Source organism: Cannabis sativa, chromosome 3 (genome assembly GCF_029168945.1).
Source record: "Cannabis sativa cultivar Pink pepper isolate KNU-18-1 chromosome 3, ASM2916894v1, whole genome shotgun sequence".
Taxonomy (NCBI): domain Eukaryota; kingdom Viridiplantae; phylum Streptophyta; class Magnoliopsida; order Rosales; family Cannabaceae; genus Cannabis; species Cannabis sativa.
In genome coordinates, this window is record NC_083603.1 from 18,410,017 (window position 1) to 18,434,686 (window position 24,670).

Here is a 24,670-nt window from a genome sequence, read left to right on the forward strand (position 1 = left end):
ATTGTTTGTCGACATAGGAATGGATTTATTACCATTGTACACGCGTCTGTCATGCAAATTCCTTTAGGAGAACATGTCGATATGATGTCGATGGTGTGTCGATGTTATATCGATGACGAGCATGTTTGGTTTAGTTGTCGAAGTTATGTCAATATTATGTCGACAAAATGTCGACAATTAGTTGTTGAAAATTTATTTTACCAGGATCTTAGATCTACTCACAAGTATGTTGTTTAAACACCCTAAATATGAACTTTCTAAAACGATAAATTAAACACATATAAAGTTAAGAAAACCTTACATTGATGCAGCGGAATTAATGTCTCCTTCCACTCAGATCTCTAACCCTTGTATCCTTTCTGTAGCAGAGTATAATCAAGATCTGAGCCCGAATGTCCTTCTTCTTCAAGTTTGATCCTTCACGGTCTTCCAATCTATGATTGAGTTACTGCTTGTTGTGTGTGGGCACTTACTCTCTCACTAGGGTTCGAAATTGATGAAGGAGAAAAGAGAATAGGGATTTCGGCCAGGTATATGGGGAAGGCTCAGTTTTTCTGAAGAGAAAAATTTCTGTCAGAAAAGGTTATATGAAACTTATGATTTGACTGAGCCATCACTTTCTATTTATAGGCAACTACTAGGTTTAGGTTAAGAATTATTTGGCATTAAAATAATGAAAATATTAATTTGAAAAACCCTTAATAAGTGGCCGGCCATGGTGTTATAGTGGGCCCCACTTGATTTTGCAGTTTTATCAAATTTTATCTCTATTTTCTCAAAAACGCCAATTTTCCAATTCTAACCTTTTAAATGCCAAAACTAATTATTTAATAACTAAAATAGATTATTAAATAATATTGTCATTTAATTTAATTATTAATTAGACATATAAAGTCCATTAATAAATAAATAAACCTAGAAACTCTTTTCTTTACAATTTCACCCCTGCTTAGTGAAAATTCATAAAATTAGACATAGTCTAACTTTAGAATTATAATTGATCAATCACGAATCAATTAATGAGTCTTACAAGCAGAATGTTCTCAACTAGAATGGGGACCATGGATCTATATGCTGAGCTTCCAATAAGTGAACCAAATTTACCAAGTAAATTCATACTTATTAATTCTTCGTTGAATCCACTCTTAGAACTTAGAATTGCACTCTCAGACTTATATAGAGCATATTGTATGTTCCACGATATCAATATGCTATCTCATTTAACCATTTTTATAATCTTATTGTGATTTAAAGATCCTCTATATAGATGATCTACATCGAGATGGGATTTCTTTACCGTTCTCACCCCTCAATGTATTTTGCCCCTTAAAACACTTAGCTACCTGTAAATGGTGTTTAGTGATCTAATAATTAGTCATTTAAACAAGAGCTCATCCATTTACTTCTATTTGCTAAGCTCGAAGGGAATCATCACTTGACTTCTATACACCAGTAGAAGCTATAGATTCCATATTTATGTTCAGCACTCCCACTCAATCATACTATCATGTTCCCAAAATATACGTATCACCCTGACCCAAAAGTAGGCTTAACTAATAAATCAAAGAACATGAATAGCACTCCGGAGTTGAGCCTAAGCATATCAGGATTTAGATTCTTTTAATCTTAAGATCAACTACTGATATTGACTAGGAAAGATATATATAACGGTAAGTTTGTAATATCTTAACTTAGTTGCAATATCGGTCCAGTCCAATGTATACTCCATACATTCGAAACTAGTATACTTTACTAATGTCCTGGAAAGAACATAACACTTACTCCAAGTGTAAGTACACATCATCGCTGATTATCACATTAGTGTAAATCCAATAACACTGATGAAACAGGGGCCAAGTCTTTTGATTCATATGATCACAATCACATTCCACTATGTTGAAGATACTGTAATTGTGAATAAACATATGATCTGGATTTAACTGATTCTGTGTGTATGAATGTAATAAACATATTAAACATATTAAACCATTAGCATGTAGAATTCACGCAAATATCAATCACTTCAAATTTCTTATATTGATAACTAATCAGTTTGTAAAGAGTTTTATTTAGGGCATAAAACCCAACATTAGTGTCATATTTTCTGCTGTTGTTGTTATCGGCATTATGTCGATTGATATCGATGGGATGTCGATTTTTTTTTGTGGTGTTTTTTCCTTTACTCACCTTGTTTGTTTAGTTTGCAATTGCAGGAGAGAAATGTTGGAAATTTATTTTACCAGGATCTTAGATCTACTCACAAGTATGTTTATTAACACCCTAAATATGAACTTTCTAAAACGATGAAATAAACACATATAAAGTTTAGGAAACCTTACATTGGGTGCAGCGGAATATAATGACTCCTTCCGTTCAGATATCTAGCCCTTGATTCCTTTCTGTAGCAGAGCATTATCAATATCTAAACCTGGATCTCTTTCTTTTAATCTTTGATGCTGAAACTCCTTCTTGCTGAAAGTCTTTCTTCATGATCTTCCTTACTATGGTTGAGGTATCACTTGCTGTGTGTGGGCACTACTCATACACTAAGAATTTCGAAATCTCAATGAGGAAGAGAGAGAGAGTGGGTTCGGCCAAAGATAGGGAGAGAGAAAGCTCAGGTTTTTCTGAAGAAAAAATAGAAAATTTAAGTGTAATTTTCCTGAAGCCTTCACTATCTATTTATAGCATTCCACTAGAGTTAGGTTTGAATTATTTGGCATTAAAATAATGAAAAAAACAGTTTAAATTTCCTACAAAAGTGGTCGGCCCTATACTAGTGGATTTGGGCCTCACTTTTTGCAATTTTGCAGTTTTACCTTTTTTGCATCTGATTTTCTCAAAAATACCAATTTTCTAATTCAACCAATTAAATGCCAATTCTAACTATTTAATAACTATAAATAATTATTAAATAATATTGTCATTTATTATATTTATTAATTGAACCATGCAAAGTATCATAATTAACAAATATGCCCCTATAACTCTTTCTTTACAATTTCGCCCTTACTTAGTGAAAAATTCACAAATAGACATAGTCTAATTTGAGAATTATAATTGATTAATCAAAACCAATTATATGAGTCTTACAAGCAATATTATCTCAACTAGTGCGGGGACCATGGGTCTATATAACCGAGCTTCCAATAAGTAGATCAAGAATTTAGCACTAAAATTCACTAACTTATTAATTCTTCGTTGAATCCACGCATAGAGCTTAGAATTGCACTCTCAGTTATATAGAATGCTCTATATGTTCCACCATATAGACACATCATTAGTGATCCATTGTTATAATCCTAATTTGATCAATGATCCTCTATATGAATGATCTACACTGTAAAAGGATTAAATTACCGTTACACCCTACAATGTATTTATTCCTTAAAACACTTGACGCCGTATAAATGATATTTCAGCTTATGTGAAATGAGTACTCCACCATTTATGTTTGTTTGGTCAAGCTCGAAGGAGATCATCCTTTGCTTACTATTCGCCAGATAGAAGCTATAGATTCCATATTTATGCTAGCGCTCCCACTCAATTGCACTACCGTGTTCCCAAAATGTACGTATCACCCTGACCTAAAAGTAGGCTTAACTAACAAATCAAAGAACACGAATAGCCTTTCAAGATTGAGCCTAATCATAACAGGATTAAGAACATTTGATCTAGGATCAACTAGGCGATATTGACTTGAATAGATATTACGGTAAGTTTAATAAATCTAAGTCAAAGTTCAATATCTGTCCCTTCCGATGCATACTCCATGCATCCAACCTGAGCTTTACTTTAACCAATGCTCTGGAAAGAACATAGCACTTCTCCAAATGCAAGTAAACTCTGTTGTAGATTATCATATCAGTAAAACCCTATGCCTGATAAATCTAGGAAACTTTATTCACATAGTCATGTTTACTTTTCAATGTGTTGACGGCACAATAAACAGGATCAAGTATGTGAAAAGGATTTCAGATGAATTTATACATTATGTACATATAATCATGAAATAAATCATGTGAACCATGCAACATTAAATGTTATTTCTGATCTATATTAATAAGTAAATCTGATTATATTGAAATGAGTTTTATTTAGGGCATAAAACCCAACAAACTCCCACTTGCACTAATATAAAATAAAAAGTGTGTTTCAAATAATCTCAACACCTTGATATACAAATCAAGTGTAGTAGTAGTAAACTCCTTGTAATAGGATCTGAAAGGTTGAATTAAACACAACCTTTTCTCCACCATTACTCTTCCTTTAATCACAAAATCATTGATAATGTGAAATTCCTCTCTATATTTCTACTCTCTTGGGATACTGGATTCTATACCTTTGGCAACTACTTTTGGTTAATCAGGAAATTAACACTAGTAGTTTAGGCAATTTGGAATGGTGCCAAAAATGTATAGAACTTTCCTTAGAATGAATAAGTACATTTCCTGTAACTTTAACATTCAGTCCCTTCCTAGTAGACCTAGAGACTTCAGATAGGTTTTTACACTTCTCCAAAATCACTATTCCACCCCCAGAGTAACCACCATCTTATCAGAAAGATTTACTAGCACAAAGGCAAATTTCGAAATCTGATATGGTGTAGTCTAAGAGTTTTAAACACACTCTTATAGACTAACATATAGTCCCTCTTCTTAATCTTAGGATTTACTTGATTGTCTTCCAATGTTCTTCTCCTGGATTAATCTGATACCTACTCATTACTTCCACTCAACAGCAGGTGTCTGGTCTAAGGCATACAAAAGCATATCTAAGACCTCTCACTGTTGATATAAGAAATTCTTTCATGGCTTTATCTTTTCTGGAATAGTTGAGACTTTTCCTTAGATAAATAAAATCTATGTCTAAGAAGTTGTGAAGCTTCTATAGATTGCCGTTAGAAAGAAAAATGCTTCAGCATCCTACTAAAGTAAGTTGCTTGCATTAGAGTAAGTAATTACCAGGTATACCACAAGCCATAGGTTTAGATAAACTCAAACCTATAATACTAGGAACAAGAAGTTTTGTTAAGTCCATTGAATAGACTTATAAATGAAAAGTTCCTTTTATGTCCTTGTATTAGAAAACTTTAGGTTATTCCATATGAATGGATTAAACCATAGTTCTATTGGCTTTTCTTCTTAGTTTCTTCTCTTGACAATCCATTACTTGTTTAAACTCACAATGGATTTTAATCATTAGTCTCTCCCAAGTCATAAGAAGGTGAGTTCCTAGAAACTCTCCCACTACGACAAGGTATCGTGAATTATGTCGAAGAAAACTAAATGGTATTGATCTCTTCGGTTGTGACAAGACAACAGAGGAAGTGGGATCATCATATGTAAGATGATAGAACACTTTTGGAATCAAGAATTAAATATCTCCTTTATTTGCTACTTGATTTTCAGACTTAGTCATTATCTTAGAAAAGTAGTATTTGTTTGAACAAACACTTTCTTATCTATTGACTATGGGATAGTCCACCCCTAATCACTTAGAATAGCTAACAAACCATGGTTAACAGTTCTAGCTTTTCTTAAGATTTTGATTAGGTCATCCATGAATCTAGTAATGATTTACATTAAGTATACAACCATTACATCATTCTGAAATTGTATTACCATAGAAGGAAATAGGCAACGACTAGTAACTAATCATCAACATGCAACTCGAAATTTCTGGGGAGGTAAGTTTGGATATAATTCAAAAATCAATTTAATGATCTTTGAACTGCATATCTACTAACTATTTCTCCACCCCTATCAGTTCGCAAGATCTTTAACCACTTACCTTAATGGTTTTAACCATTGCTAGAAATTAATGAAATTTTTCAAACATTTCAAATTTCTTTGCTAAAAGGTATAATCTAGAGTTATCGTTTTAAGAATACAACGAAAAACTCATATCCACCCCTGAATGTACATTCATCTGCGAATGAGATGAACTACTTTCAGTGGATATAGGCATATTAACTCTTTGCAGAGTTTGATCTTGTCAAATCCACTATGAACAAGATACAAATGCCATAGATTAAAAAAAAATGTGGTAGTGTCTATTGATGACATAGGTTTAGTTAAATCAAAGAGTTCTTAGAATACTGCAAGTGGATCCTGGTCACAGAATACCTAACTCATATTCCATACAGTTTTAATCCATTAATAGAAGATGGATATTAAACACTTGAGAAAGTGTAACTGTATTGTATTCTGGAATTAGAAATATAAGAAAATTTCTATTTGGAATCTAAAATTAAAGTCAAAGACTTAAATTTATACCAAATATAATGAGTAATTCTATCTTGGACCAGCATACAAATTCTAAGTCAGATTTGCTCATACAAGTAGGAGATTTCTAAGATTGAGGATTTATATCAATTGGGAATAGAATTTCGGGATTATAATCATATGCGTCATTTAATTTCTTAAGAGAAAATATAGAATGACATGAAATGATTTATAGACCATTCATCCAATGATATGTTATTGAGCTAATTCGAAATGAATAAGCTAAGAGGAATTAGGATAATTTCGTTTAAAATAAGAATCCAACGATGCTTTGATTAGCGAAAGTCAAAGTAATCTTATTTATACAATCTTCTTGTTTCATATCGTAAAAATACTAGTCTAAGGTGTCATCAATTGATGAACAGCTAGATGTCGCATATACAATATTTATCTCTCGAGATCTAACACTATTATATATGTCTAATGGTGAAAATCCACTAGGGATTTATCTCATTAGATAAACAAGCCAAGTTAGACCAACAATGAAGATTCGAAATTAAACTACAACTTAATAACAGAAAATAACATGGTTCAATATAAATTCATACACAATTCAGAAATTATTGAACATATAGCAAGTAGGAATGACAAGTGAAAATACTAAAACTTACAATCCTAAATAATTTCCAAGGTTTTCAACAAACTGATATCAGTGTCCCGTTTAGGCGAGAGTCAAAGCTACCATCCATTGAATAGAGTTGTCAGCTCATCTAAAATGTTAAACATTCTAGCAACCTTTTATTCGATCAAGATTGGAATTCAGCGTTGTCTCGTTTAGGCGAGAGTCAAGGCAATTCTATCTTATGAGCTTCCACCATTGTTTCGCAATTTGCAAGTCAAGTATGGTCGCCACCATTAAGGTGATCCATACCATACAAAACACTTACAAACTACTTATCATTCGAGATTAAACGGTGCGAAATTGCTAATGAACGTTCCTCCATTAGGGAGGATTACTCACTAAAACAAACGCGGTGTAAAACCCACAATGGAGATCGAATATCTTAATAATAAAGTTCATTATTTAAAGAGAGTTGTATTTTCTTTGATTTTCATTATTAATCTATTTATTTTAAATATATATTTATGTAATTAAAATTTCCAATTTAGAATGAAAAATTCTAAATATAAATTTTAATTTAATATTTATAAATTTTACTTAGATGGATATGAAAATAACATGAATTATTTCCATCTTAGTAATAATTTCCAATAAATATTTAGAAAAATATTCAATTTAAGCTGTTACAAAATTAATTTAAATTAATTTACAACTCAAATTTAATTTTCTATAACTATATATTGCATTTCGAAAAATTAAAGTATTTAAGAATACAGTTTTTGAAAATGCATGTTAAAATAAAAAATAAATCCTGGAAAAATTATTCTAATTTAATGTTGGCCCAAAATTAATTAATAAAATTAATTTACAACAAAAAATATAATTTTCCCATTTAATTAAATATATAAGAAAAATTTTAAATATTTAAGTATGATGATGAAAATCAACTTAAATATTAATTTTCTATTTAATTAAATACACTAGAAAAATACTTCAAGCAAAAATATCATCTATCTAGATTTTCCTTTGACTAATTAATTCAATTTCTAATATTATACTTTAATTTATTTTAAATTAATCAATAAATGAAAAAATCATTGATTTAAGTTGGTCCAAAAATTAATTAAAATAAATAATTAATTTACAACTTAATCTATTTTTCAAGTTAAAATTCGAAATTCCAGCATTTAAGAAATGCAATTTCGAAATTTGATTAATAAAATAAAGAAAAAATATATTTTGAAAATTATTTAAATTTAGTTGAAAAAATAAATTTCAACTAAAAATAATTTTCTATTTAATTAAATGTCATGAAAAAGAAATATTTAAGTATGATGATAAAAATCAACTTAGATATTTAATTTTCAAATTAATTAAATGTATTAAATTCAAGAAATAAATAATTAAGTTGAGAGAAGGCTTAATTATTAATCTCTAGTTTAATACAAGGAAAAATATACTTAAAATAAATTGTACCAAAATTAATTATATAAATAATTAATTTCACAATGTATAGTATTTTCCTATTTAATGTTAGAAATAATAAGTAGTCTAGAAATAACTATCTAGAAAATATCTTATTTAACTAAGTATCTTTTCCACAAAATTTGAAAAAATAATATCTAATTTAAGTTGTATTAGAAAAAATCTAGAACTTAAATATTTTTCAAATTTAAATTTAATTAAATATCAAAAATTAAGTTATAACCACTTAATTTGAAAATATTCCATTTTAAGTTAATATTCGAAAAGATATTAACTCAAAAAAAAAAATATCTAAAATATTTAATTTTAAGTTAATATTCGAAAAGATATTAACTTAAAAAATATCTAAAGAATCTTAATAACCAATGCCTAAAATTCCTCAACTTAATTTTAAAATTTGAAATTCAAAAGATATTTAGATTTAAGTTGGTTAGTTGTAGATAACTAAATATCAACTTAAATAGGAATATTTAATGAAAAATTTAAATTAAGCTCCAGAAAGAATCTAGATGGTTATAATTCTATATTTAATTAAATACAAGAAAATACATATAGTTTAGGTTAGAATAAAGAATTCTTTAAACTATAATTTTCTTAAATTAATTTCAAAATAAATGAAATTAATTGTGTTGCTAATCAATTTTAATAGGTTAAACTAGTTTAATTAACCTAGTACAGTCATTCAAATCAGGCAAATGGGCCTTCACAATTGGGGTGGTTCATATGAGGGGGTGTTGGGTTCAGTATGTCGTACCCACTACTATGGCTCCCAACTCTCACACAAGGCCCAAAAGAGAGGAATGTAACCTTAAAATGAACAACTGTTATTAATTGACTAAGCCCAAAAATTAAATGGGCCTAAATAAAATCTATCAAGAACTATGACATTTTATTTAGCAACAACAACCTATATGCATCTATAATGAAATTAAACACATAGGCTCACACAGGCACACTTTGGATGGGTCCTATCATGTTGCTAGGTCATACACAGATGAAAGAAGATTGTAAATATACCTGTTACAAATTATTAACTTGACCAAAGGAGCCATCAGATCATTAGATCTGGCAAAAAGTAACCATGGCTATTTGCAATCAAGTAATAATAGGTTTTAAAAACTTACACACAAGCTAAAACACATACTCCTGCAACAAGGTTAGCTGGATAGTTGGATGTAGGATTTATTTAATTTTAAATTAAATAATTAATTTTGAAATTAAATAATTAATTAAAAAAATTTCGAAAATTTAAAAAAAATTAAATTTAAAATTAAACCTACAATTTTGAAAAATTAGGTTTCAACCAACCTAAATATCATTTCAAAATTTGCTAACTACTTTTAAAATTTAAATGTTATTTTATAAATAAAAATTAAATAAAAAATTAGAAAAGATAAATGAATATCTTTTTCAGATTTTAAATGTAATTTAAATAAATAAAATAACAAAATTTAAAAGTTAGCAAAATATCTTATATCTTTATAAAATTACATGATTATAGTTATCTTATTTTAAATTTAAATAAGGTCAAATTATTTAAAAAAAAAGATTTAATTTAAAAATTTAAAATGTGACCTTAAATTTAAAAATAAGATAAGATATAATCAAATTTAAAATATGATAGATTATTAAGCAAATAAGATAGATGCTAACTATTTTTAAATTCAAATTACACTAATATCTTGAATTAAATTTAAAAAATATTAAATTAATTCATAATGATAATTAGAATTGAATTAGGAATAGTAATAGTATAAATATAGAACTACACAAAAAATCGGAAGTTAATTCCATGAAAAAGCATGAAAAATCGAAGAAAAACGAAAAAATTGCGAGCTGTACGGACAGTGTCCGCGATCGCAGGAAAATTTCAGCACAACTCCGATTTTTTCGAATCTTCAAAAAATCATAACTAATTCAAATTAAATCGAAATTGAGTTTTGTAAAAAAGTAACTTGCTTAATTTTTTCCATACTATCCAATAAAAATAATTCCAGAAACAGATATTCAATTATTTTTAACGAAAATTCACAAACATCAATCAATCATCAAATAACACTCAATACAACATGATACCATCCAAAAACAAACAAACAATCGTTTTAAAGTCCAAATTTCTTGCAAGTAAATCAATTACCATGGCTCTGAGGCCAGTTGTTGGAAATTTATTTTACCAGGATCTTAGATCTACTCACAAGTATGTTTATTAACACCCTAAATATGAACTTTCTAAAACGATGAAATAAACACATATAAAGTTTAGGAAACCTTACATTGGGTGCAGCGGAATATAATGACTCCTTCCGTTCAGATATCTAGCCCTTGATTCCTTTCTGTAGCAGAGCATTATAAATATCTGAACCTGGATCTCTTTCTTTGAATCTTTGATGCTGAAACTCCTTCTTGCTGAAAGTCCTTCTTCACGATCTTCCTCACTATGGTTGAGGTATCACTTGCTGTGTGTGAGCACTACTCATATACTAAGAATTTCGAAATCTCAATGAGGAAGAGAGAGAGAGAGAGAGTGGGTTCGGCCAAAGATAGGGAGAGAGAAGGCTCAGGTTTTTCTGAAGAAAAAATAGAAAATTTAAGTGTAATTTTCCTAAAGCCTTCACTATCTATTTATAGCATTCCACTAGGGTTAGGTTTGAATTATTTGGCATTAAAATAATGAAAAAAACAATTTAAATTTCCTACAAAAGTGGCCGGCCCTATACTAGTGGATTTGGGCCTCACTTTTTGCAATTTTGCAGTTTTACCTTTTCTGCATCTGATTTTCTCAAAAATACCAATTTTCTAATTCAACCAATTAAATGCCAATTCTAACTATTTAATAACTATAAATAATTATTAAATAATATTGTCATTTATTATATTTATTAATTGAACCATACAAAGTATCATAATTAACAAATATGGCCCTATAACTCTTTCTTTACAATTTCGCCCTTACTTAGTGAAAAATTTACAAATAGACATAGTCTAATTTGAGAATTATAATTGATTAATCAAAACCAATTATATGAGTCTTACAAGCAATATTATCTCAACTAGTGCGGGGACCATGGGTCTATATAACCGAGCTTCCAATAAGTAGATCAAGAATTTAGCACTAAAATTCACTAACTTATTAATTATTCGTTGAATCCACGCATAGAACTTAGAATTGCACTCTCAGTTATATAGAATGCTCTATATGTTCCACCATATAGACACATCATTAGTTATCCATTGTTATAATCCTAATTTGATCAATGATCCTCTATATGAATGATCTACACTGTAAAGGGATTAAATTACCGTTACACCCTACAATGTATTTATTCCTTAAAACACTTGACCTCGTATAAATGATATTTCAGCTTATGTGAAATGAGTACTCCACCATTTATGTTCGTTTGGTCAAGCTCGAAGGAGATCATCCTTTGCTTACTATTCGCCAGATAGAAGCTATAGATTCCATATTTATGCTAGCGCTCCCACTCAATTGCACTACCGTGTTCCCAAAATGTACGTATCACCCTGACCTAAAAGTAGGCTTAACTAACAAATCAAAGAACACGAATAGCCTTTCAAGATTGAGCCTAATCATAACAGGATTAAGAACATTTGATCTAGGATCAACTAGGCGATATTGACTTGAATAGATATTACGGTAAGTTTAATAAATCTAAGTCAAAGTTCAATATCGGTCCCTTCCGATGCATACCCCATGCATCCAACCTGAGCTTTACTTTAACCAATGCTCTGGAAAGAACATAGCACTTCTCCAAATGCAAGTAAACTCTGTTGTAGATTATCATATCAGTAAAACCCTATGTTTGATAAATCTAGGAAACTTTATTCACATAATCATGTTTACTTTCCAATGTGTTGACGGCACAATAAACAGGATCAAGTATGTGAAAAGGGTTTCAGATGAATTTATACATTATGTACATATAATCATGAAATAAATCATGTGAACCATGCAGCATTAAATGTTATTTCTGATCTATATTAATAAGTAAATCTGATTATATTGAAATGAGTTTTATTTAGGGCATAAAACCCAACAAGAAAGTGTTCCTTGTTGTATCGTACGATGGTGTTTGGTTATGTGAGAATTATAATTGGATTTACAAAGCAAATAGCAGCTTGACGTTGACAGTTACAACTGAGACAACCCTACAAGAACTGCGACAAATTTTATATGAAGAGTTGGAAGTTGATCCGGTAGCGTATGATTTAAAGTTGGAGATTTGTTCCTTGTACATGAAGGGACAAATGGTTGCGCTAGAGGTTATTAAGAGAGAACGCCAACTGAGAACGTTCTTAGAGATGAGGGCAACAATGTCAAATACAGAGTTTATGCCATTATTCGTGACCAAGGTGAGAAAAGTTGGGAATTTGGAGCCTACGCCGCCTACTAATCCTCTCCCTCGGAGTGTGGTAGGGTCTGGCGTTCCCGAAACAGATGTTGGGATTGGTGTGAATGAGGAGGTTCCGACCAATTTAGAGGTTCTGACCAATGTAGAGCAAGAACAAGAAGCGACAGGATTTCATCAGTTTGAAGAGTTCGATACAACCTTCTACAATAACGATCCTATTGTAGATTTGAATATGGACGATGAACATGATTTGGCAGTCGATGAAGCCGTAGCGGGACCTTCGTTGAGGTTAGAGTGTGTACCGAGTAACCAAGGTACATAGCGAGAACGACAACCTCGTAGTGAAAATCGCACTACACCTGGAACTAGCAGTAGTCGACAAGGCAGAATTGAAGAACATGCTCATCATGCAACCTTCTCAACGTTCTCCTCTTTTGAAGTTTATACCAAGTTCAAAGCTCCCATGTGGACAAAGGAAGATATAATGGAAAATCATGAGCTAACTACTTGTTTACAAAGTAAGGAAGCAGGGGTGATAGAGCTTGGTAATTTTTATGAAAATAAGGAAGAACTGAGACAAGTAGTGGGTAGGTTTGTACTTAATAACAATTTTGAGTGGATGGCGAAGAAGTCATCCCCTGATGTGTTGTACGTTACATGCAAGGCTCCAGATTGTAAATGGAGATTGAGGGGGAGGAAGAAGATGCATTCTGACAACTTTGAGGTCACTGTATTTCACAATGAACACACATGTAACTTGAATGCGAGACGTTCAGATCACCGTCAAGCAGCACCATGGGTAGTTGGCCACCTTATTAAGGGGAAGTACACCCAAGATGGAACTAAGTACAAGGCTAAAGACATACAGAGGGACATGTTTGACAACTATGGTATCAGTATGAGTTATGTGAAGGCGTGGAGGTGCAGGGAGATGGGACTTACGTATGCTAGGGGTACGCCTGAGTTTTCATACATGAAGCTTCCTGGGTACTTGTACATGCTGGAACAGAAGAATCCAGGTACCATTACTGACTTGTACTTAGAGGATGAGCGGTTCAAGTACTGTTTTATATCACTCGGTGCATGTAGAAGGGGCTTTTCTTTTTGTCGTCCTGTTTTGAGTATCGATGGCACCTTCTTGAAGACGAAGTACAGCGGTATAATGTTAGTTGTTGTGGCTTACGATGCAAACAACCAATTGTTGCCGGTTGCTTATGGTATCGTTGACAGTGAGAATAACGACTCCTGGACGTATTTCTTACAGAAGTTGAGGGTAGCAATTGGCGTGGTTGAGAACTTAGTGTTTGTGTCAGATAGGCATCAAAGCATTGATCATGCTGTTGAACTCGTTTTTCCCGAAGCAGTCCACTGTGCATGCTATCACCACATTGTTATGAACGTGAACGCCAAATTCAAGACTGGTGCTTTTCACAACCAAATATATAATATTGCTTAAGCATGGTCGAAGACTGAATGCGATAGAGAGTTCGAGAAGCTTAGAAAGATGAATGTACCACCCCTTTGGCCACGCTCTTTGAAAAAAACTTGGCAAAAATTCATGAAAATGCAAGGTACAGGCGCGTCCAACGAAATGGAGCCAATTTGTATAACGTTGGTAGGGGACCTAACGGTGAAAGAGGTGGTGATGTGAATCTAGTTGAAAGAACATGCACCTGCGGCGTGTTCACGTTATTGAAACTCCCTTGCCTTCATGCATGTGTCGCGGCATTGAAAACGAACACAAGTGTGTACACGCTTTGCTCACCTTATTATTCAAAAGAAACGTGGAAGAAGATTTACGATGATACCATCAATCTTGCTGGTGACGAGGATGATTGGGTTCTCCCAGAACAAATCAAGAATATGAAAGTTGGGGTACCTGTGGAAAAGAAGCATGTAGGTCGTCCAAGAAAAAGCAACGCTGGAAGAAGACGAGAGAACCGTTTCCCGTCTGGTGATAAAAAAGGTTCTGTACCACGAAACTGCAGCCGCTGTGGCAGTTCAGGCCACAACAGAGCAACATGCAAAGCCCACATTTGAGGCGTCATGTACTTATTCGTTGTAATAACATGTTTTCTATTTCAGGTTCGAAACTGCTTTAAAATAATGTCGAGGTTGAATATTTTTTTAATATTTTAATTATTTTTTAGGTTTAATAATTATTTTTGTTGAATAATATCGATATTTTATATTTGAAACCACGAATAATTATCAAAATTTGAACGAAGAGAAAGTCTATATATACATAACTGTAATGTTAATTACACAAAATATACAATGTCCCAATAATTAGACATATAATCAGCCGACATTTTGGTAAAATAAATCAACACACCACCGTTCACGAAACATAACTATCCGGCCTTGCGTCACATCGGTCAATCCACGTTGCATCATGAGATGCTCCACATACTCAATGCAATAGACGCCACAATCACCACTAAATGCAAAATAAAATGTAAAGTCAGTCTAACGTAAAACATATTTTAATACTATAGTACTTTTTTATCACTATGTACCTGGTTGTTGCCTTCGGAACTAAGTCATGAGTGGCTCGAGTCGAATGCATTTTTGGAAGCACCGTGATGTCCTTGTTAGTTAACGCCATGATCTGGTTGTTACGTGGAAATTCCCTGGTTGCAAGGATTAGCGAGGGCAGCAGTTCTTCCCAAGTCTTCAGGATGGGTTCCATGGCGGTCCAATGACAGACGCTGGAATCACAGTCGTAGACATTAATTTTCCACAGCTCTATGTCAACTTCAAGTGTGACCCAGTGCCTTGCCTCGGGAAGATGCAGACTGAAGTAAATATACTCGTTACCCATCCATCTCGAAAAGAACTGGTTCTGTAATTACGGAGAACAACGAAACAATTAACAAACCATAATAATCCTCCCAAACAATTAACAATCGAAGTTATAATCATAGTTCAACATTTAAAATCTTACTAAAACAATACCTTATTAACCCCTTTGCAGTAGTCCAGGATATAATCCTCCCACACAAAGTTTCTCCTCGGACCCCTGTGGTTCGTCCATGCACTGCTGATCATGGTGGTCACGAATGTGGAGAGAATGATACCCTTCTGAGGAAATGTCAGTGGATAGTCGGTGCGTCGCCTCCTCAGCATATGCATTGCTGCATCTATATGCTGCATATAAAGGGAAATGTCAGTTAGACAAAAAAAATATTAATTGCACATAAAGTTGTAAAGTGAAGTAATATTATAAAATACTTTACTTACGTCATCTGTAAGCCATTCCTTTGGTGTGAGCAGCTTCCAAAAGAATGATGGACCGTAATCACCACTTCTCAAATCGTGAAGTCGGTGGTTCGGAATGAGTCCAACACACCACTTTCGGAAAGTAACTAACAATTTCTCATCCGGTGGCTCCAGGGAATCAAACGTCGAAGATGGCCTATGTCTCCTCTTCATCTCCGTGTAGTCACTGAACCATACAGGAGGATTTCTCTTCCGACTCTTAACCTCTGTAGGTTGTGCCTCTATCGACAGAATCTCACCCTGCGACTCGATGTCATGTACATGGATAACACCTGTATCGATGGGAGTCGCTGGAGCTCCCTCATAAGGATCGTACCCGTCAGGGAAGACCTCCTCCTCTTCTACTGGGGGTGATGCAGCTGGTGGTGGGGTAGATGGATCTGCTGGGGCCTCCGGTGCTGAAGTTGTCGTTGGCGGACGATTCAACATGGCCAATATGTCTCTGAGCTGCTCCATAATTACGTTCTGACCACCCTTCAGCTCTACATGGCTGGTCTCGTATGCCTTCTTCAGCTCGACATGAGCAGCATACAGACCCTGAGTGTCAGCCTCGATCCTATCCAACCTAGCCACTAAATCAGTGTACTCGGCACCACGAACGCCTGATGAAGATGGTGCACTGGGCTGAGGTTCTGAACCAGTGGCCTGAAAAAATATATACCAAAAAAATACGGTAAGCATACAATAATTCCACAATGTAACAAATATCACAAAACAAAAACAATAAAAAATCAAGACATAAAAAAAAAAGTTCCAAAAATTGGTACCTGAGTGTCTGGTACCTGAGTGTCTGGTACCTGACTACCTGCCTCAGCCTCTGTGTCATCCACACCATCATCAACCAGGTTCTCCACACCATCTTAAGATATGGTCCTCACAAATGCCTCCTCCTCTGTCCGTGGAAGTAGCCCCTTCACCACTTCAAGATTCTGTTTATGGTTCAAAAAATATCAAAGTAGAACCATTTAGCATTTATTACAAGCATTTATGTTAAATAATTATTCTGAACATAAGTGAAATTCATACCCGTCTAGAAAATAATGCACTAACTTCTTTCTTCCCAATATCACTCTTGCTCGTCCAGCTAAGCATCCTGGGGAACCGAATCCCGTGATTCATGCCATACCTCTTCCCAACCTCCAAAATGGCCTCATACGCCCAATATTGTACTGCAGGTGCGAAGCCATAAGCTGTGTATTTGCACTCATGCTGAACATCCGAACTTAGCTTCTTCTCGTAGTTGGCCTTCTGTTTTAACATGTCTTTTTGAAGCGAGTGCATGAGTCTGGCGAATGAGTGCTTCCCCCAAGGAATCCAAAAGAAGAACTCAAGGTCTTCGACATATCTAAGTATGTGAGGCGTAATCAGCGCGTTTGCCTCGCGGCCCAGAAGCACTGACTCCACAAACCAGCATAAGCCAAGCTTGTATAAGTCTTTCGGGTTCTGACAGTTTGTGTAAAGCCCGCTTAGTTTAATTTGGAAATTAGCAGTTAATTATGATTAATTATGAAATTATTTATAGCCATTTAAATAATTTATTATACTGTTATTTATTGAATTCAGAAATGCATTGCTATGTCATTCAGTAGTTTTCATATTTTGCATTTTCGGTGCCCGGTATTTTGGAACCCGGCGTTTGGCTCAGTAGAAATCACAACTTAGTATGTTAGTAGTTTGGGACGGTTTATTAGACATTGGGAATGTCGGGAATGGCCGGGAATTTAGAATTTCCCAAAATACCCCATTTAGTGTTAGTTATGCTATTTTAGTGAGAAGGGGCAAAATGGTCATTTTGCCCCATTGTTATTTTGTCCTTTTGTGGACTTTATGTTGTGAAAATATGTGATTATGTGGGTTTATAATTTATTGTGTTGGCTGAAATGAGTTAATAAAACCATTATTTTATCCACTTTTTCAAAAAATAAGAAATTGAAAAAAAGAAGCATATATCTCTCTCTCTTCAAACTCTCTCTCTCGTTTTTCCCTTAAGAACCCAGCTAGGGTTGGTGAATTTGCTGCTTCATCTATGGATTTCAATCAAATTCTTTGTGATCTTTAATCTAGGTAAGGTCCTTAGCTCTTTCCTTCTTATTTTCTTGAATTGTAAGAAAAGAAATCATGCATGTAATGGAGTTTAGTTGCTGTTGTGGCTGTGGTTGTTTGTTGTTGATCTCTGAAGTTAGAAAATGATTTAGAATGTTGATTCAAGCATGATTGTGTTGATGATTTGTTGGTTTTATCAAGCTATGAAATTTTTACTCAAAACTATGTTTTTTCAAAGAAATTGATGAATCAGTTGTTGCTCTTATTGTTGTTGCTTGTTGTTGTTTTCTGAGATTATTTTATGCATATCTAGGAAGATTTGAGTTGGTTTGGATGCTTGTTTGTTAGATTTAACCAAGTTTGAGTTTTGAACTCAAAGCTTGGAGCTTTAATGGTGGATTTTGATTTTATGCATGAAGCTTTGTTTTATCACTTGGAAAATGTTTATTAGGGTCTAATTAGCAGGTCTGGAAAGTTTGGTTGAGTTTGGAAACGTTTTGGTTGGAGAATTGATTTTTGTGGGTTTTCTGGGTAAAACCGGCTAACCGGTTTTACACTGCTTGTAAAACCGGTTACCCAGATTTTGCAGTAGGGTGAGAAACCGGTTTTTCTCAACTGGTCGTTTCGTGCTAGTTTCAGGTTTTCGTGCGGTTTGTTTTACGCTAGTTTGGGGTATTTTTGTATTAAGTTTCAGTAGGTTAAGTTTGGTTTTAAAACCTTTGTCCCCGTGGTGATTTAGCGTGTCACTTATCGGTGTTGTGATTTTTACGGTTTAGGAGCACATGTCCGTAAGCCGTTAGTTCCACTCGGATTGCGCACACCTGAATTCAGAATCCAGGTAAGATTAGTATAACAGTATGCATATGTAGATTACATGTTTAGCGAGCATGTAGGAAGCCTGTTAGATTACATTAGTTATGTATGTTGGCTTCGAACCATCCAACCCTATCACATCGGTACAGGCTGGAGTATGACCAGCAGCCGGAGTATGACCGGTTTGACCGATCAGGCTGACACTTGGTTGGTGGTTCCGTACTATTGACGTATCCCGTCGGTACAGGCTGGAGTATGACCAGCAGCCGGAGTATGACCGGTTCGACCGATCAGGAGGATATAGTAACACGTCGGTACAGGCTGGAGTATGACCAGCAGCCAGAGTATGACCGGTTCGACCGATCAGGCTGTTACGTGTCAATAGTACCGTCCCTATGAACGTTCAGAACTCAGTACCATGTTGGACATGGCAGTAGTGGCTCAGTATCGTGTTGGACACGGCAGTAGCGGGACTCAGTATCGTGTTGGACACGGCAGTTAGGGTTATGATCAGGGGTATGGGCGTCTGATCATAACCAGGATTATGTATGAGTATTATTATGCTTTTCTTACTGAGTCTGTCGACTCACAGTTCTACGTTTATGTGTAGGTAAAGGCAAGGCTGAAGCTGATGGACCGTGAGCGAGCTTGTGAAGATTGTACATGTCGGGGCGGTTAGGCCTGGAGCGTACGATCATCGGGACAGCGAGGCTGATTTTGTAACTAGTCGCTAGGCGACCTTATTTTGTATAAACAGTTAAATCTTTTTGTAAATGATTTTGTAATCGGGATCCCGAGTCTTTTGTAATATTATTTTATAAGTTTAATTAAAAAGCAAAAATTTTAATTAATCACGTTTTCCATAAACCTCGTTGATTAGCTACGAGCTGCACATTATGTTTAAAAATCACGTAATACGCCTATGCTAGTTAGGGTGTTACAATTTGGTATCAGAGCCGCCAGGTTGTCTTCCGAAGATCGTCACGACATGTACAATCATCATCAGCAGTTAGCTCGTTTCACGGTTCAGTAAGCCTTTATTGCTTTAGTAGTTTATTTTATTCAGTTATGAAAAAGAAAAGCCTGTTAGGAAGCATGTTAGTAGCCTGATAGTAGAATAGGCGCATGTTTCGCTTTTAATTTCCAAATTAAGCGGCATTAGTAAGCTCTCAATGATCGTGACCTGAAGTGCCAACTCGGGATCTCGAGGCGGTTCAGACTAGATGGACGCCAGACGAAATATTAGGAGTCAGGGCATCTCAGTCGGGTCAGATCAAGGTTGAGGAGCTCAGTTCCCCTCAAGTGTTATGGGCCGAGGTAGAGGTCCCAGGGCCAGGGCTCGCGGTCGGGGTGATGTTAACTCGCCGCAGGCTGCCCAAGTCAATCAGGAAGCCCAGAATTGGGAAGTTAGGTTTGCTGAAATGCAAGCCAGAATAGAGGAGCAAGATAATGAGATTCAGAGATTGCGGCAGCAGGGTGCTCTTGCAGTGTCGGTGCCAGAAGTTCCAGTGGCACCCGCCCCTGCTGCTCAGGCCGAGATAGTGTGGCGGCCCATAGATTGGAACCTCTGTATGAACGGTTCCGAAAGCAAGCACCTCCGGTTTTCCTGGGAGGTCTGGACGTGATGAAAGCCGAGCAGTGGCTAACGGTGATCACCAAAATTTTGAATTTTATGGGTGTCACCGGGAACGACAGAGTGGTGTGTGCCACCTTCCAGTTTCAAGAAGACGCTCTGGTCTCGTGGGACATGGTGTCTCAGATCCATGACGTCATCACTATGACCTGGGAAAGGTTCCAGGAACTCTTCAATGCGAAGTACTACAATGAGGCGGTCAGAAGCGCCAAGAGGAAAGAGTTCGCTCACCTGACCCAGCGTGAGAATATGAGCGTCACTGAGTATACTACTCAGTTTGAGCGGTTGGCGAGGTTAGCCTCGGGAATTGTGCCGACCGACTTCAGCAAGAAAGAGAAGTATCTTGATGGTTTAAATGCGAAGATCAAACATGATTTGATGATTACCACGGACGACAACACCACCTATGCTCAGATGGTGGAGAAGGCACTACGAGCTGAGGGCGCAGTTGGGTGTATGTCGGAGTCAGCTAGTACTCCGGCGAGTGGCGGGGCTCCTACCCCTCCTGCATCAGGCTTTAGCAGGGGGAGTAGTGGTTCGGCCATTGATCAGAGGAAGAGAGCATCCACTGCTTCCGGTGGCTCGAGGCAGAACAAGAGGTTCCGAGGGAACCAGAATCAAGACGGTCGTCAGGCTAGTGTTGAGACCCGTTATTCCTAATGGAGTGTCTCATTAGTAAGAGGCATCGTCCGGGTGAGTGTTTAGGTCAAGAATGTCTTATGTGGCAGCCAAAGTCTTTAGAAAATTGGGTAGACCGTACGATAGATATGAATCAGGGTTTGGAACTCTATTACCTGGCGGAGAATTGGTTATCTCTAATAGGTGGATCAGGTCTATGCCGATCAGGATAGATAGTAGAGAGTTAAGTGCTGATCTGATAGAGATGAGTTTAGTCGAATTCGATATTATTTTAGGAATGGATTTCCTATCTAAATATTCGGTGAGCATTGATTGTAAAAGGAAGATGGTGGTCTTCCAACCGGAAAGTGAAGAACCATTTGTGTTTGTTGGTTCAGTTCAGGGATCTCGGATCCCGGTGATCTCGGCTATGTCAGCTAGAGAATTGTTGCACAGCGGGTGCTAAGGGTTTCTGGCCGTGGTGGTGGACACCACTCGGCCAGATACCATTCGCCCAGAGGACATTAAAGTGGTTCGGGAATTTTTGGATATTTTTCCCGAAGAACTTCCAGGGTTACCACCTCAGCGGGAGATTGACTTCGTGATAGATTTGGCACCAGGGGTGGAACCGGTTTCCAAAGCCCCGTATAGAATGGCTCCAGCTGAACTTAAGGAATTAAAGATTCAGCTCCAAGGGTTGCTTGACATAGGGTTCATTCGGCCCAGTGTGTCACCCTGGGGAGCCCCGGTTTTATTCGTCAAGAAGAAAGATGGATCTATGAGGATGTGTATCGACTGCAGAGAATTGAACAAGCTGACGGTGAAGAATAAATATCCATTACCTAGGATCGATGATTTGTTCGATCAGCTTCAGGGGAAGACCGTTTTTTTCTAAGATTGATCTCCGTTCGGGTTATCATCAGTTGAGAATCCGAGAGGAGGACATTCCGAAGACGGCTTTCCGCACTAGGTATGGACATTACGAATTTCTGGTTATGTCATTCGGACTAACCAATGCTCCTGCAACGTTCATGGACTTGATGAATAGAGTATTCAAGAATTTCCTTGATATCTGTGTGATTGTGTTTATCGACGACATCCTCGTGTACTCTCAATCAGAAGAGGACCATGAGTTACATCTTCAGATGGTACTGCAACGGCTTCGAGAACACAAGCTTTATGCCAAGGTCAAGAAATGTGAGTTCTGGCTATCTCAGGTGTCCTTCCTAGGGCACATGGTGAGCAAAGATGGGATCAAGGTGGATCCCGGGAAGATCGAATCCGTCAAGGATTGGCCGAGACCGAAGACAGTGACAGAGATCAGAAGCTTCTTGGGTTTAGCTGGGTACTACCGTAGGTTCGTCGAAGGGTTCTCTAAAATTTCAATGCCCCTAACCGAGCTTACAAAGAAGAATCAGCGATTTATTTGGTCAGACAAGTGCGAAGCTAGTTTACAGGAGCTAAAGCAGAGATTGATTACCGCTCCAGTGCTAGCTTTGCCTTCGGACAAGGAGAAGTTCGTAGTTTATTGTGACGCATCCAAACAGGGTTTGGGGTGTGTATTGATGCAAGCCGATCGGGTCATCGCTTATGCCTCCCGTCAGTTAAAGGATTATGAACAGCGATACCCGACTCATGACCTAGAGTTGGCCGCGGTGGTTTTCGCATTGAAGATTTGGCGGCATTATCTTTACGGGGAAAAGTGTGAAATCTATACCGACCATAAAAGTCTCAAATATTTCTTTACTCAGAAGGATTTGAATATGAGACAAAGGCGTTGGTTGGAATTAGTGAAAGATTACGACTGTGAGATCCTCTATCACCCCGGAAAGGCCAATGTAGTGGCTGATGCCCTGAGCAGAAAGGGTCCCGGGCAAGTAGCTAGTATGGTTCAGATCTCACCTCAGCTAGCAGAGGATATGGTTAGATCCAGCATTGAGTTTGTGGTAGGTCAGCTTCACAACTTAACTCTGCAATCTGACCTGTTGGAAAGAATAAAAGTCGCTCAGATGACGGATCCAGATTTAGTAAAGATCAGAGATGAGGTGTTGGCTGGTCAAGCCAAGGATTTTTCAGTGTCAGACAGCGGGATGCTTTTGCATAAAGCTAGGGTTTGTGTTCCGAGTAGTGTGGAACTCAGGAATGAGATCTTTGAGGAGGCTCATTCTACCCCGTATTCTCTGCATCCCGGCACCACTAAGATATACCAAGATCTTAAACCGTACTTCTGGTGGAGCGGTATGAAGAAGAATTTGGTAGAATTCGTATCGAGATGCCTCACTTGTCAGCAGATTAAGGCTGAACATCAGAGACCAGCAGGGTTGTTGCAGCCTCTAACCTTACCAGAATGGAAATGGGAAGATATTACGATGGATTTTGTGGTCGGGTTACCTAGGACCACGGGTTTATTTGATTCCATCTGAGTAGTGGTGGATCGATTTACGAAATCTGCTCATTTTCTACCGGTTAGAACAACATTTACAGTGGATCAGTTGGCAGAGTTGTATGTCAGAGAGATAGTAAGACTTCACGGGGTACCGAAGTCTATAGTTTCGGATAGGGATCCGAAATTCACCTCCAAGTTTTGGCAAAGTTTGCAACGAGCAATGGGCACAAAGCTGAAATTTAGTACAGCATTCCATCCTCAGACAGATGGTCAGTCCGAAAGGACAATTCAGATATTGGAGGACATGTTGAGAGCCTGTGTTATGGACTTTGAAGGCTCATGGAATAAGTATCTACCGTTGATAGAATTTTCTTACAACAACAGTTATCAGAGTACGATAGGGATGGCTCCCTATGAACTGTTATACGGTAGGAAATGTAGATCTCCTATCCACTGGGATGAGACAGGGGAGAGAAAATACCTAGGTCTAGAGTCAGTGCAGCGGACCAATGAGGCAATAGAGAAGATAAAAGCTAGAATGCTTGCCTCACAGAGTAGACAGAAGAGTTACGCAGATCCGAAACGCAGAGATGTTGAGTTCCAAGTAGGGGACCATGTGTTTTTACGGGTATCTCCGATGAAGGGGATCAAACGTTTCGAGAAAAGAGGCAAGTTATGCCCTAGATTTACAGGACCTTTCGAGATTCTCGAGAAAATAGGTCAAGTGGCATATCGGTTAGCATTGCCCCCAGCCTTATCAGCAGTTCACAACGTATTCCATGTCTCGATGTTGAGAAAATACGTTTCAGATCCCTCTCATATACTCAGTTATGAGAGCATTGAGCTACAGCCAGACATGACTTATGAGGAACAGCCAGTGCAGATCCTGGATAGAAAGGATAAGTCCTTCGAAATAAGACCATAGCATTGGTCAAGGTTCTCTGGAGAAACAGCAGGGTGGAGGAAGCCACCTGGGAGCTAGAGTCAGATATGAGAGCTCAATATCCAGAGTTATTCAGGTTAGATTTCGGGGACGAAATCCTTTTAAGGGGGGATAGTTGTAAAGCCGCTTAGTTTAATTTGGAAATTAGCAGTTAATTATGATTAATTATGAAATTATTTATAGCCATTTAAATAATTTATTATACTGTTATTTATTGAATTCAGAAATGCATTGCTATGTCATTCAGT

At 36.3% G+C, this 24,670-nt stretch overlaps 1 protein-coding gene across 1 annotated transcript; it reads right to left on the reverse strand.

The window, feature by feature from the left end:
• Positions 1-15,307: 15,307 nt before the first annotated feature.
• LOC133035439 (uncharacterized) lies at positions 15,308-16,904 on the reverse strand. The gene is made up of 2 exons (XM_061111300.1): positions 15,948-16,904; positions 15,308-15,854 (listed from the first exon to the last, which is right to left on the reverse strand). The coding sequence occupies exons 1-2, from the start codon at positions 16,665-16,667 to the stop codon at positions 15,651-15,653; spliced, it is 924 nt and encodes a 307-aa protein (XP_060967283.1). The 5' UTR covers positions 16,668-16,904; the 3' UTR covers positions 15,308-15,650.
• Positions 16,905-24,670: the final 7,766 nt, after the last annotated feature.

What these genes read in the sequence shown, in the direction of transcription:
- LOC133035439 (XM_061111300.1), bottom strand. Translation starts at nt 16,667, where the DNA reads ATGCTTACCGTATTTTTTTGGTATATATTTTTTCAGGCCACTGGTTCA. An exon ending in AGGAATGGCTTACAGATGAC is followed by an intron (nt 15,855 to 15,947) that starts GTAAGTAAAGTA and finishes CTTTATATGCAG; the next exon opens with CATATAGATGCAGCAATGCA.